General features: G+C 38.5%; 1 protein-coding gene across 8 annotated transcripts in view; it reads left to right on the plus strand.

Moving 5' to 3' along the window:
• Positions 1 to 16,251, plus strand: part of LOC117408375 (transcription factor COE3-like) — a 166,422-nt gene that overhangs the window by 20,180 nt on the left and 129,991 nt on the right. For all 8 annotated transcript variants that reach the window (XM_059003949.1, XM_059003921.1, XM_059003913.1 and 5 more), the window contains 3 exons: positions 896 to 951; positions 8,482 to 8,555; positions 13,618 to 13,686. In XM_059003949.1, coding sequence (XP_058859932.1) covers positions 896 to 951; positions 8,482 to 8,555; positions 13,618 to 13,686 — 199 coding nt within the window. The remainder of the gene's footprint in view (positions 1 to 895; positions 952 to 8,481; positions 8,556 to 13,617; positions 13,687 to 16,251) is intronic.

Raw genomic sequence — 16,251 nt, forward strand, 5'->3', positions numbered from 1 at the left:
GCAGTAATTGCTGAAAAAGGTGTTTCTACCAAGTAAGGACTTAAGGGGCTGAATACTTATGCAACCAGTAAATTTCATTTCTTTGCAAGTTTTGCTGATATTTAACCTCCTCCTCATATAACAGTGTTCTGTTTAACCACTACAGCTTTGAATAAAAAAAATATTTTTGTAAAACTGTGCACACATTATTTGAAATTCAACAAAATGTGACATTATTGGTAGGGGGTGAATACTTCTGCAAACCTCTGTGTATATATACTCTACTGAAGCTGTAATTCTCTTTTTTCATTATTTCATCTTCAGGCCCTCACTGGAAGCCTTTCTTCTCCTCACATTAATATCCCCCTTTAGTCTCAGTAATAACACTGCATTAATGAGCAGATTTCAAATTCCTTTTTCCAATATTCATGTCAAATATAAGTGCAGACAGTTCAGGAAGCAATAGGCTAAAGAAGTTTGGGGTGTAGAAAAAAAAACACACACACATTTATTCCTCCCTCTGATTAAACACATTTGAGGGAAAAAAAAATGGTGTCATCTACATGGGATGACATTGAAAAATGACTTCCAGTCGAACCGTTTGTCATTTAATTTGTTAAGCTCCTTTTTACTGTCACTACATCTACAGGAAAAGGGTACAGATTTGTATGTCCATTTTTTTATGGCAGACTGTCTTCTCTTGTGCACTTTGCTCTCAAAGTGTAAGCAACAAGATGGTCTTTTAACACAACTAGTTGTACGTATTAACTTCTACAAGAAACATTTACTTTGAATTTTCTTCTTCAACTGTTTCTGCTTGTAGGTATTGGGTTTTTGTCTTTTGATAAGTGTCTCCTCTGCACAATGCTTTCTGTTATTCACTTGGATTAATCTAATTTGTTTTATTTCTTTGCAGGCATCAGAACAGAACAAGACCTGTTTGTAAGGTTGATAGATTCAATGACCAAGCAGGTAAGGATGGAGATCAGTGTGTAAAGAGCTATGAATATGACAACAATGACAAGAGATTCATTTTCACATAGAGTAAAATGTCTGTGTCATGTTTTCCCACACATACTTCCAGTTTTCCAGTGTTTCCTTAATATGTGTGCAAGCACAAACACACACACACACACATATATATATAGTTGTCAGATTGATACCAGTGTTAATTGTATACTGAGATTCTTCAAAGCTGTTTTATTTTATTCTTATTTAGCTCCTACTGTAATAACAAAGACCGCTGTATGTAGCCTGTGAAAGATTCCATTCTTAACAAAAACAGACTCCACACTTGGTTTTGTCCCTCACTAGAATGTAAAAAATGCATTGTCTCGCTGCATGAAATTACAATGCGAATCCTACAAAGCCGAGCCTTCATTGCGAGAAGCGCAGTAATCTGATATTCCAAACTACTTACGAAGCCCTGGTGTCTTCCCTTGATTCATCTTTATTTCTACCCATCCAGATTCAGTAATCTAATGTTAGCAACATTTTCTCTCTCTCTCTCTCTCTCTCTCTCTGATTTGTCATGTCTCCTGGAATCTGTCTCTATAAGGTGCAATTGAAAAAGGTTATATTTCTTTATAAAAGCCTCTTGTCAGTGGCTTTGTGAAACACTAATAGTTTCAGAGGAGGGAGGATGGAGTTACAGAGGAGGGAGCACATAATGACTTCTTTTTGCCTGATGTAAGATGATGTCCTAATATGGACACCTTATGTATCAGAACATCTTACCTGTTGACACTCTCAGCCAAGAATTTGGACAAGTAAAACACATGCTCAAAAGCCATGGTTTTAAGACCACGGATGAGGCCTGCAGGGGTTTTGATAACTATCCTGCTTTTTCAAAACTTGCAGCAATTGCAATTACGATACCTGTATCTTGTGTACCAGCAGAATGGGTTTTGGCTGTCAGAACAGAGTGCAGACCAGCAAACACTCGTTTACGTGAGGATGATCTAAAACATGGCAATTTCATTAAAGCTCCTGAGAATTATTAAGACTTTCATTTTTTGACTTGGGTGCTAAAAGGAACATTTGAAGAATTTTTATACAGCAAAACTGTAAATAGTTATGATGTTGACAGCTGCCTGCAGAGACATTGGTACATGTTCTATAACACTGATTTTTACATCGTTAATGGGGGGGGGGGGGGGTCAAAAGAAAACATTTCGTGGTAAGCGTGACTCTATGTCTATTTCTACTACCATTATTTATACTGTGTATTGTTTTGCATCTTAACTTGGTTATCTGAAATAGTTACACTGGAAAATAATATAACTATGTTGATGCAATAAAAACGCAGATGTTATGGTTGAAACCATTCCACATAAGAGTCGCAACAAAAAAGATATAATATACTGTAGCGTTTCACAGGCAGCCAGAAAACAGGAGAGACAGACACGTTGGTTTCTCGTTCCAAAAGCTTTATTCAGCACTTTATTCAATCACACACACAGCTCCCTGTCAGCTGCTCCGGAACCATGGCAACCACGACATAACCACAGCAACAGGGTGTTGCAGCGCCTTTTATAACCCCAGACCCCTGCTACTCTATTCAGAACTTACACATCCCATTGGTCCTCAGCCACACAATTCGGGCCAATGGGAACACACTGAACACGTGAACACACAGTGACTTACAGAGGGGACCAATCACGGGAGACACAGACCACGGACTACATAACTGATACAGCGGGAAGGGCCAATCACAGGGGAGACAAAGAACATGCCCCCGCGCGCAGGCTAGGGTCACACAGCAACAGAGACAGAGTTAAACAACGGCGGGAAATACAGAGGGGGAAAGGAACACAATTAGAAACAAAAAAAAATCACTACACAACATTTCCAGCAAGTTAGGCACTGTTTAAGCGAGGCATTTCAGAATGACGTGCTTGCCTTTTTTTCTGTCATGAGCAGGGATCCTAAGAATCTGTTTGCTGCAGAATAACACGGAAAAAGGCAGATTTTCTATAACATGGAAAAACATGGATTTTCTATGTTTTCAGAGATTTTTTAGTTGTACACTTGGAGGGGCAAAAAACATACAAGGTTTTTTTTGTTTGTTTGATAATAACCAAATCAATACATGTATAATATATCAACATTAACAGGCAACTTTGCTTTGAATTTACATCAACATTATTATTATTATTATTATTTATTTCTTAGCAGACGCTCTTATCCAGGGCGACTTACAATCGTAAACAAATACATTTCAAGTGTTACAATACAAGTAATACAATAAGAGCAAGAAATACAATTTTTGTACTTTTGTTCAAGCAAAGTACAAGTGTGACAAACCACAATTCAATAATACAGCAGATAATAGTGATAGTTACATCAGGATGTGATTAAATACAAAGTACTACAGGTTAAACACTTGGCAGATTACAGTATTCTGAAGTACAGGATTAAATGCAGTAAAATAGGGGGCAGATAAGAGCAAAATAAAGCACATTTACATGAAGGGTGATAGTGTCCCAGGATACAAACAGAGGAGTTCTACAGGTGCTGTTTGAAGAGGTGAGTCTTAAGGAGGCGCCGGAATGTGGTCAGGGACTGGGCAGTCCTGACATCTGTAGGAAGGTCATTCCACCACTGCGGAGCAAGGGTGGAGAAGGAGCGGGCTCTGGAGGCAGGGGAGCGTAGCGGAGGTAGAGCTAGTCTTCTAGTGCAGGCGGAGCGGAGAGGTCGAGTGGGGGTGTAGGGAGAGATGAGGGTCTGGAGGTAGCTGGGTGCAGTCTGGTCATACTCTCAACATACTTGTCTAATAAAACTGCTTCAGATATTCAAGTGCAGGTTACTTCAGTATTCAGAGCTGTTCAAAGATCGGGTTTGGCAAGGATGAATTTCACATCGATATTAATGTGCTGTTACACTTGTAGGTAGACCATTGTAGAACACATGGGAAGCACTAAACATAAATTGAATGCAAGGAAACGTAAACGAGATGAGGCTGAAACAGCAGGGCCATCGAAAACACTGAAACAGACCACTGTGTTTGGATCATTTCAGTGTCTTACAACTGCCAAAGAACAGCGTGAAACTGTTGTTTCATATTTTGTCAAAATTACTGTAAAAGGCAACATTCCTCTGTACAAACAGGATCAACCGCAGTTCGAGATTTTTTCAGCAAGCACATGGGAGGTGGTGCCATTCCAAAATCAGACCAATTGTAGCTGGAATGCTGCAGCTCTATTTTAACAATAGCTGTCCGGATGATGAAGACTAACTCAGAGTTGAACTAACATTAATATTTTTACAACAGGGAACTATTTGTAATATTTGAAGAAAAAAAAAAAAAAAAAGTATGTTTGTTTTATTGAGTAATGGCGCTGGTAAGCTTCTAACTTGCTTAGAATTTGAAAGTGTAACCATTTTTATTTTATTTGTTTATTTAGCAGATGCTTTTATCCAAAGTGACTTACACATGTTACAGTGTCATACAAGGTCACAGTTAAAGGATAATTAGTTATAAACTGAAATACAACATAAAGAGACAGAAGTGTAACAAGAACAACAATAAATACTTCCTGTGTTAACTGTTACCCAATATTACTATTTGTTTGTCTTATAATGTGGCAGGGAAAACCCATTTTTAGCCCTTTTTTATACTTGCAGATTTTTAATATTTTAATCCCTGGTCATGAGATTCTCATTTGCGCTAAAGCAGCACAATGCTTTTTTGACCCAGATAGCTTTCCACAGAGATCACTATGCTTGCACGTGCATAATCTGGTTTGTTTACTTTTTGCTGTCTAAAACTTTTAAATAGAGGCTCAAGAGCTGCTGTGTTGATCCTGTTTAATATATATATATATATATATATATATATATATATATATATATATATATATATATATATATATATATATAATCTTGCATATCACACAGAACTATTTTTCATTTGCCATGTCTGTTATATATATATATATATATATATATATATATATATATATATATATATATATAAATATATATATATAAATGATGAAACTGTGGGTTTGCACAACCGAAGAATTTCTGCACCAACTGTCAGAAACCGTCTCAGGGAAGCTCATCTGCATGCTCGTCGTCCTCACCAGGGTCTTGACCTGACTGCAGTTCGGCGTCGTAACCGACTGCAGTGGGCAAATTCTCACCTTCGATGGCCACTGGCACGCTGGAGAAGTGTGCTTTTCACGGATGAATCCCGGTTTCAACTGTACCGGGCAGATGGCAGACAGCGTGTATAGCGTCATGTGGGTGTGCGGTTTGCTGATGTCAGCGTTGTGAACAGAGTGCCCCATGGTGACGGTGGGGTTATGGTATGGGCAGGCATAAGCTACGGACAACGAACACACTTGCATTTTATCACAGATACCGTGACGAGATCCTGAGGCCCGTTGTCGTGCCATTCATCCGCCGCCATCACCTCATGTTTCAGCATGATAATGCACGGCCCCATGTCGCAAGGATCTGTACACAATTCCTGAAAGCTGAAAATGTCCCAGTTCTCCCATGGCCTGCATACTCACCAGACATGTCACCCATTGAGCATGTTTGGGATGCTCTGGATCGACATGTACGACAGCGTATTCCAGTTCCCGCTAATATCCAGCAACATCGCACAGCCATTGAAGAGGAGTGGGACAACATTCCACAGGCCACAATCAACAGCCTGATCTACTTATTTCCAAGCCTAGGCTTGTTTACATTAGAAACAATGGAACCTCCCCTTTAAATTCTAGAGCTTGATCAATTTATTTCCCGATCAACTTATTTCCTGAGACACTGGAAAACCATCAAGGAAGTCACAAAGAACCCCAGAGTAATATCCAGGGATCTGCAGGCCACTCTCGCCTTGACTAATGTGAGTGTTCATGACTCAACTGTCAGAAAAAGACTGAACAAGAATGGTGTTCGTGGAAGGATAGCCAGGAGGAAACCACTGCTCTCTAAAAAGAACATTGCTGCCCGTCTGAAGTTCGCCAAAGAGCACATAGATGATCAACAAGACTTCTGGAACAATGTTCTCTGGACAGAGGTAGAACTTTTTGGCCTCAATGAGAAACGTTATGTTTGGCGAAAACCAAACCCTGTATTCGAACAGAAGAACCTCATCCCAACCGTCAAGTATGGTGGTGGGAGTGTGATGGTTTGGGTCTGCTTTGCTGCCTCAGGACCTGGAGGGCTTGCCATCATTGACACAACCATTTACGCAGCGATCTGATTCAAACATTCAAAATCCTAAAAGGTATAGACAATGTCGACCCAGGGGTCTTTGACCTGAAAAAAGAAACAAGGACCAGGGGTCACAAATGGAGATTAGATAAAAGGGCCATTCAGAACAGAAAATAGGAGGCACTTTTTTACACAGAGAATTGTGAGGGTCTGGAACCAACTCCCCAGTAATGTTGTTGAAGCTGAGACCCTGGGATCCTTCAAGAAGCTGCTTGATGAGATTCTGGGATCAATAAGCTACTAACAACCAAACGAGCAAGATGGGCTGAATGGCCTCCTTTCGTTTGTAAACTTTCTTATGTTCTTATGTTCTTATGAATTCTGCATTGTATCAGAAGATTCTAGAGGAGAATGTCAGGCCATCCGTCTGTGAGCTGAAGCTGAACCGAAAGTGGGTCATGCAGCAAGACAATGATCCTAAACATACAAGCAGATCTACAAAAGAATGGCTGCAGAAGAAGAAATTCTGCGCTTTAGAATGGCCTATTCAAAGTCCGGACCTAAACCCCATCGAAATGTTGTGGCAGGACCTGAAGCGAGCTGTCCATGCAAGGAAGCCCTCAAATGTCACTGAGTTGAAGCAGTTCTGTAAGGAGGAATGGGCCAAAATTCCTCAAAACCGATGTGAGAGACTTAGTTGAAGTCATTGCTGCTCAAGGGGGTGCCACCAGTTATTGAATCTAAAGGTTCTAAAGGTTATTGAATTTTGAATCATTTGTGGATAAAGTATGTTTTTGTGTCATTTGTTTAATCAGGTTATCTTTATCTATTATTAGGACTTAAATTAAGATCTAATAACATTTTAGGTTTGACATATGTCGACACTGTATATATATATATATATATATATATATATATATATATATATATATATATATATATATATATATTCTGATGCACAATTTAAACGCAAGTCTAAGTTTTTCATAGATAACGTTATTTATCTCATCATATGATTTCATAAAAACACCAGGTGCTTCGTGTTTGGTATTTGAGTTGACTTAAAATTGCCAAAATTAGTTGATTTAAGAATCTGTATAAATAGACATTCAAAAAGACATTATATTAATTAACGCAAGAACAGCGACCATGGTCGAAGATACGACCATGCCCCGCTTGCGTAATGAAGATCGCCTAGTTGCTATCGGCATGATTTGAAGGCGGCCTGTCTGTGAGAGAAGTTGCCTGGAGAATGAGATGTTCTGCTTCAACAATCAGCAGACTAGTCCAGAGAAACCAGGAAATAGGCTCTGTGAGGGACAGGCCACGTCCTGGAAGGCAGAGGGTCACCACACTGGCCCAAGATGGTCACATCCAACTGATCCATCTGCGTAATCATTTTCAGACTGCAGTGGCTACAGCACGAGAAATTCCAGGAAGAAACAACCTGCACATCAGCAGAATGACTGTAGCTCGCCGTCTGCATGAAAATGGTTTGCATGCTCGTAGGCTGTTCAGGGGTAACATGTTGACAGCTGAGAGATGACAGTTGACAGCCGTCTTCTGTTGGCCAGAGAACATCCCACACAGTGCTAGGATTACAATTGCACGACTTCAAGAAAACAATATCGAGGTCTTGCCGTAGCCAGCTTTTTTCTCCTGACCTAAATCCAATAGAACATCACAAACTAAAATATACAGAACAACAAAGCATTAATGTTGTACTGTTATCATATACACACGCATTGCACAATAACACAAAGCAAATTAAATATCTACTTCTGAAGTGTTTTTTTAAGCAATGCACTAGTAACGACACAGGGCAGTGACGTCATCTCGCTAGATTCATGAAATTAATTGAGACTTAAGTTGATGAAAAGCAATTACCCTCCACAGTATGAATTAAAACGGTGTTCTGCTTTTTATATGAAAATTGAGAAAAACCGAGTTGCGTAGAGGATTTATATTGGATTTCTGACACATTATAGAGAAGCCATCTCTTTGCATGTTGGTACACAGGCATTTGAGTCTCTGTATCACACATTTTCAGTGGTAAAGGATGGCACTGCACTTTTATAGGTTTTTCACAATTAAAAATTGTCTTTCAACCTGATTAACACTAATGTTGGACTACCTTATGTTAGCTTAGGTAAGGGTGAATTGGAATCTGTGATTCCTGCCAAATAGGTGTTAGAGAAGTTCAACTACAAAGTGGTAAAGGTGGCAGTGGAGGTGGCACTGAAGATAATTAATTGCAGAAAAGTGGACTTTGAACATCATATGCAGTACACGATTACAATTAAAGGAAACCCCTGCTTTGATTTCTGATTTCAGGCCATTATTTACGAGGGCCAAGACAAGAATCCAGAGATGTGTCGTGTTCTACTTACACACGAGATCATGTGCAGGTAAGAGTCATTGTTTAGTAGAAGAAAAGCACCTGTTTATTCTATGAAGCTGTGCCCAAACAACAAAGTAAAATAATTTGATATCTCTAAAGCACTGGCATGTTGTTTTGTTGCTCATTTGTAACGTGAAAGAGATCTTTGTATAATCTATTAAAAAAAAAAAATATATATATATATATCCTCATGTGTATTTTCTTTATAATACTCTATTGTTGTTTCTGCTTAGATCACTATTTGAAATGCTTACTAACTATTCCAGCAAAAATGTAAAGTTCTTGTGAGTGCAACAGGGTGGAGACTGGGAGTGATCCGGCGACCCCCTGCACTGCAAGTGAGCGTCTTAACCACAATGCAGAAGAGTCGGGCTCATCTTCATTACTGGTTTTAGAGCTTTTAACCTCATCTCATATCACCAACAGGGAACAGGACAGAATCTGTAACGGCAGTGTATCACACAACACTGTCCGTTACACTCTTCCCCCATTTAACCTTGGCATTGGTCGCAGCCACTATGAGATCCGGGTCAAGGTACTAATGTAACAGGATGGAGGCTGGGCGTGAACCATTGACCACACGCACCACCACAGCATCTTATTCACAGTTCAGAAGCGCCGGGCTCATCTGCATTAGTGGGTTTAGAGATTTTAACCTCATCTCACTGACAGCGGACAGGAGAGAATCCGTTATGGCAGTGCGTCACACAACACTGCCAGTTACATGAGGTTGGGAAGCGTGTTAGTGTTGCACTGTGCCATGAAGCCTATAGGTGAAGAACTGTTCATTGAACTGCATTGAACTTTGCATATAGTTCAAAGATGAACGTCTTACCATTCAACTAAAGAGAAAGCTGTAGACGAGAGGTCAGTATGTATTGTGGTTTGATTTTCCTACTATCTACTGTACAGTGCTTTGACATACTACTGTATTAAAAGTGCTATAAAAATACAAATGAATAATAAAAAAAATAATAAGTATGTGTCTTATGCTGATGTGTTATTAACTCATCGGCCGCGAGGAGGAGATTCATTACACTGTGGAAAACTGATATGCCTCTCCCCGTCAACCTTGAGTCTTTTTCGAAGCAATTTTTGCTGGAGTAATAAAAAAAAAAAATCCTGGTAAATAATTATTAAATTAGAAACAAAAACAGAGAATTATACCAAACCCATATAACAGGATATTACAGGTATTTTACATTAAGATAATGTAGCCTTTAACATGGCCTGTTCCAGTGAAGGTCATGTGGTGTTAAAACATGGGGACAAAAGATTCTAAGCATAAAATAACACAAACCAAAATGCTTGTGAGTGTTGATATATATGGAATTTTATCAGACAGTAACCCCCCCCCACCCTAAAAAAAACCAAAAAAAACAACCACATTCATACAATATTCTAGCTTCTGTATATATGTTGTATGTTAGTTTGCCCGCTACAAAACGGAAACACTGGTTTTGATTACGAAAATGTTACTAAGTAAGGAAACACATGCATGACTTGAGGAATGCATTTATTCAGTTTTATTAGTTCTGATTTCCATTCACACATGGTTATTAACATGCGGAGATGAGTTACTTTATTTTTAGTTGCCATATGCAGTCTTGTATCAAATATGTATGAGTCATATGTGATTTCTCTGCATGGGACACAGTGAGTCAGGACATCCTTGGTTTGAATCCCAGTCGCTGCTTTCCTGCAGACACCAGTGGTGGCAAACTGTTTCACCTCTGTGTCCTTTTACTTACTTGTTAACATGTCTCCCTGTGCTGTACCATGATGATGCCATGCCTAGTGACTTTCATTTCCATCATGACTTGTCACTCCACTTCATTGTATACGTTAAGGAACTACATGTTATATATTGTCACAGGCAGCAGTGTGGAGTAGTGGTTAGGGCTCTGGACTCTCGACCGGAGGGTCGTGGGTTCAATCCCAGGTGGAGGACACTGCTGCTGTACCCTTGAGCAAGGTACTTTACCTAGATTGCTTCAGTAAAAACCCAACAGTATAAATGGGTAATTGTATGTAAAATAATGTGGTATTTTCTAACAATTGCAAGTTTCCATGGATAATGGCATCTGCTAAGAAATAAATAATTTAGTGTAATTTAAGCTAGTAGGATTTCAATTAATTATCTTGACAATTTTAAATTGATTCTTAATAATACACCACAATAACAATGTAATACAAAAAAAGCAATTTCAATCAAAAGTTTGCCCCCCGCCCCCCCAAAAAAAGCATATACACACAAGAGTAAACGTATTGCGACTTTTAAGTGGCAGCGTGCCAATCTGGAAGAGGGAAATTGTGACAAGGTGTGATGCCCTGCTGTTAAAAACGAAGCAGATTGCTGAATATGATTAGATTTGGCTACAGATGCCTATTTGTGTCCTGTAATTACTGCTTGCGTCCTGCAAAAAGATGATATAAATCACAGGTTTTATTTTTTTTTCCGGGGTTGGAAGGTTGCTGATATTCAGACAGTGCTTTTCAACTTAATCCTTGGTGCAGTAATGGCTTTTGGATGACACAACCGGGTCAGGAACTTGGTTTGCCAAAAAAAAAAAAAAGGGGGGGGGTGAGCGTATCATTTTAAATATCGGTGAGTAATCGTGCTTTACAGTTTGAATACTGATAACCCACTCAAGGCCAATCAATTTTTTCCCCCTGAAAAAATTTATATATTTTTTCTGTTCAAATTTCCAGTTTGAGTACCACTGTAACACACTTGCCAATCAGAAGGACTAAGGATCAACAGGCAAACTCCGTGTCCCCTATTTTTCACCCGCCAAACTTAAGCAATTAAGTTTTTTTTTATTTTTATAAAATACAGTGAAACCAAAATGAACCTGTCCAAAATAGCGTTCACATCTGTGGCTGCAACCAGACATTACAAACAAGTCAAATATCATCTGTATGTGTCTGGTTTTTGCATAATTGCTGTTTAGAAATGAATTCACTAAACCTCCAATATTTCCTTCACTATATAATATATTCACAGCCTTCTTTTTCAGACTGCATATTTTTCTGCAGTCTGATATTTTAACCCACTTCTCACATCTTTCGCATTGAAGGCTCATTAGGTAACTTCTACTTTCAGGGCAAGTTGGAGAGATTGAATTCTGCCAACCCACAGTCCTTACTGGGGCTGATAGAGTCTCTATTAAAAACCATTTGATCTCGGTCTGCTGCAAGACTGTTAACTCCAATTAAAATCAATCAAACAGTCAAAACCTGTATTTATTCAGATGAGTCAATTGAGAACGCATTTTCATTTACAAGGATGACCTGGCAAGAGGCTGACACTACCACAGCAAACAACATATACACAATAAATAAGACAAAACACATAATACATTGAAAACATAAAACTCGGCAGCAACTTAGCAGGCACAGATGTCAGTCAACAATGAGACGACCCTACGACTAAAAGCAACCTCAGATATGAACCTTTCTAATTTTTTACTTTTGTTGAAACTCATTCTAGTTATTGGCTGCTGCAAACTGAAACAAGTGATGACTAGAAACTGGTGATATCCTGGGAACAACCAGTTTAATTAAATTAACAGATCTTAAGTTGTACAACGATGAAGAGCCCGGTGATGTCTTAAAACTTACTTTTCTTGGTTTTAAAAAACTGGGACTTGCCAAATACTTGCACTGGCAGCTTCAATTGAAAATAAAATAAAAAACAGGACATCATGCCTCACGGAACCACCCTAAATCACAGAAGTTGACATTTTGTAGCTGTTGTTTATTGTTTAATATCGTACATCATTTCAACTTGGCAGTAATTACCTCCACAAAAACAGGGTGCCTACATTGTTTTCCAAAGACTCTTATTATTCAGTGGGGTGTTAACGTGGTAATTCTCAGGAGGTTATCATTAAGATTATTTTAAAGAGCTCTGCCCACATTTATTTTCATGTCTAAGAGGCGTGGGCTCCCAGGACACAGCCAAGCTGTGTGAGTCCTGTTTGTTTGTAACATCTCAGTTTCTGTTTGAGAAAACTATCCCACAGCAGCACCACTGGGTCTCCAAAGCTAATTGGTCTCCTGGAACCTTTGCTAATGGTCCACACTGCTAAGGGAATAAATTAGTGTGGTGCGAGCCATGGTAACAGTCACGAAAATAAATAGTTTATAGCCTTTTGGATTCGGAAATTAAATGCATTTTTAAATGATTTATAGCAAGGCTTGTTTAGTTTGCTCATCTACTCACTGTGGCTCATACTGTGGGATGTACAGTAGTTCAAGTCATACTCCAATTGAATCTGTGCAGGTTGTCATGGTTACATATAATTGGGTGCGGTCAAGTCACATTGTAAACCCGTGCCATATTTGTATTTATTTTGAAAAAAAATGATTATTGACAGGTATTGTATGTTTCAAAGACCATCAAGCTGAAAATGATTGTATGTTTTACATGGGGGGGGGATCTATCTATCTATCTATCTATCTATCTGTCTGTCTATCTATCTATCTATCTATCTATCTATCTATCTATCTATCTATCTATCTATCTATCTATCTATCTGTCACAAAGATTTCTGTAGTCTGAATGCCCTAAGAAAATTTAGAAACACCTGTAAAAAGTGTTTGTCAGTGTTAATCAAAGTAATAGTGATAGTAGATTTAAAAAATGTACACTGCTTATTAGATAAACTATTCAATAAAGCATTTGCTTTCAAGACGTCAAAAGTCTCTTCTTGGATTCTGGCCAATCAGAGTGCTATAAAACAAAGCACAGTGTAACCTTGGCACGTTTTCCATTGTGAACTTTTTGAGGGTTGCAGCAGAGAGACAGTTTGGTTCAGAGGTTGGAGCAGAGAACTGTGAGCCAGGGTGTCCCTGGTTTGAATTCAAGCTATCACTGACACATTATGTGACCCTGAGCTATGCATGTGCCTCATTCCCTCCCCAGCTCTAAAACTGGGTAAAATGAGGAACCAGATATTGCATTTAAGACATTCGATTTAATCGAAAGAAAAAAGGCACAACTGTGCATTGATTTAAAATTGATAAAAAGGTGACATTTGTTGTTTTTTTTCATTTTGTTTTAGCCGGTGTTGTGACAAGAAGAGCTGTGGGAATCGTAACGAGACCCCCTCTGATCCAGTGATCATCGACAGGTAAGGAGCATCACCCCCTTTCTCCCCTACAGAGCTGGACTGGGGTTGCAAAGGGGCTTTGCATGTGCATAATTGTCTCACAAGCTCAACTTTTACAGACCACTTAAGGTGACCACAGTTATGTTATTAAGACACTCAATAGTATTATTCCTGTGTTAGTTTGAGGGTATCACTCTATTGTGCACGCTTTGTAGTTTACCAGGATATCACTTGATCATGTTCTTAATTTGGATTTCATGACCTAAACATGATCATTGAAAACTGATCTCACTGCAGTACCTGTCTTTGAAAACAAATGTGTCTACAGGTATTATAGTTTATATAGGTTTGGGTTCAGTGTTCAAATCTTTTATTTATTTTTGTTTCTTTCTGGAAGAAACAGGGAAGTGTTGTGAGTGTGTTTTTAAAAGTATTTGAACTCCTTTTTGAAACATTTCAGATTTATTCTACAATGTGAAATACTATAATGATGTTATCCTTCAGTGGATGACATGAGTCAATATTTGGTGTGCACTGTGGTTTCAATATGTAATGTTCGGTGGGTCAATATATTGGGATTTTCCAGGTAGCGTTTTAACAGAAGTCAGTGAATGGCAACAGGATTTTGTGTGGTCTTTGCTCAGAGCCTTCCTCCTGTCCCTTTCCTGCACAATTCCAGGGGCTGTGACGGATGTAGACTGTTAGACTTGCCACTTAGGTGTTCTCCAATGACTGGCATCTCTCAGTACCATGATGAGCCTATTTTATGGTTGGGGACAACAAGCTAGTGATGTCCGATCGGTCTTCTTTCACGCTATAGTCCTTTGCTTTATACACTTTATTCTAGGTCCTTTTGTTATTTTCATTATATATGCTACCGTTAGGTGATACTATCCGCACACACGGAGTGAACTTCCATTGCTATGCAGATGATACCCAGCTATATCTGTCCCTAAAGCCAGGAAATACTTCTGCTGGGGAGTCACTTGCTGCTTGTCTTGCAGAATTATTTAATGCTAAATTCAGATAAAACAAAGGTTATGCTAGTGGGCTCTCAGAACCAACTAAAAAAATGTGGGATTACATGAGCTTGACCCTAGTAATCTCTCATTAAATCTTAAACTAGAAATGAACAATTTGGAGGTCATCTTTGATCCTGATCTATCATTTGAGACATATATTAGAGAAGTTACAAAAGTATATTTTTACCATTTGAGAAATATTAGACCAATTATTTCTTTATCTAATGCCGAGAGACTAATGCATGCCTTTGTTTCATCTAGAATTGATTACTGTAATGCACTTCTCTCTGGTATCCCAAAAGGTGTGCTGTCTCGGTTACAGCTTGTTCAGAATACAGCCGCTAGAATTCTGACTAAAACCAGGAAAAGTGAACATGTTACCCACGTTTTAGCCTCCTTGCACTGGCACCCTGTGCAGTATAGAATAGCTTTTAAGATTTTGCTTTCAATCTATAAAGCCCTAAATGGATTAGCACCTAGTTATTTGCAGGTTACTGACCCGTATCATCCAAATCTCACTTTTAGATCACAGGAAGCAGTGCTACTGGTTATTCTTAGGGTCAACACAATTTAACACAGGGGGAAGGACTTTTTCATGCAGAGCCCCTAAATTATGATATACCCTCCTTCCTCCATCATGGAATCTGGGACTGTTACAGTTTTTAAGTCAAGACTGAAAACAGACTTTTATAAAAACGTCTTTCTTATCTTAGTGGGTTTTAATGTGACTGTCAAATTTCTGCTTTAACATTTTATTTATATATACTGTTTTTTAAATATGCTATTTAATATGTAGCAGTTGTGTGTGTGTGTGTGTGACATGCCTGGGGACCTTTATACAAAGGTATTGTGTTGTGTAAATGTAAATACCCTTTTTTAATGTACTGTACAGTGCTTTGTGATACTTTTGTATGAAAATGATATATATAAATGTAATAAATAAATAAATACTGTATGGTAGTTTGTATTGCAGTACAGAAGCTATTAAAGCCAATTCTGGCATACGTTATTTAGTTAAGCCTTGCTAAGGTAGTTATATTCTGTTTAATTTCCTAAATGTTTACATTTTAGTATTAAAAGTTTTTTTTTTACTTTTTGTGAATGTTTGTAATCTATCAGAAAGGTTATCGCAATAGCTCTCCATTATACATTACTGCAACATGTATTTGACTGTATGTGTACAGAATTTAATTGTATACGGAAAAGGGAAGAAACGTTGAATATGAAATAAACTGGTCTACACTGTACAACTGCTACCTCGTTAACACCATGGCTACACTAACACCTATACTTTGCCTGCATATTTTTGAAAATGGTAAAACCTTTAACACTTGGCTAATGTTTAAACTCTGAACTATTAACACCCCTGAGCCTTACAGAAGTACAAACTGTTCAGCTTTAAAGCATCAACGCATGTATAGTCTGTTTGTAACGGGAAGAATACAAGTTTCCACCTGTCTGCATCAAAGCCTGAATAACAGGGCACACTAATGAGAGGGAAAACTAAACAAGCCTTTGTGTAACTCTCCTAAGGTGTGCTGTGATCCATTAGCACTCCCCAAAG

The sequence above is a fragment of the Acipenser ruthenus genome, chromosome 2, assembly GCF_902713425.1.
Source record: "Acipenser ruthenus chromosome 2, fAciRut3.2 maternal haplotype, whole genome shotgun sequence".
Classification (NCBI taxonomy): domain Eukaryota; kingdom Metazoa; phylum Chordata; class Actinopteri; order Acipenseriformes; family Acipenseridae; genus Acipenser; species Acipenser ruthenus.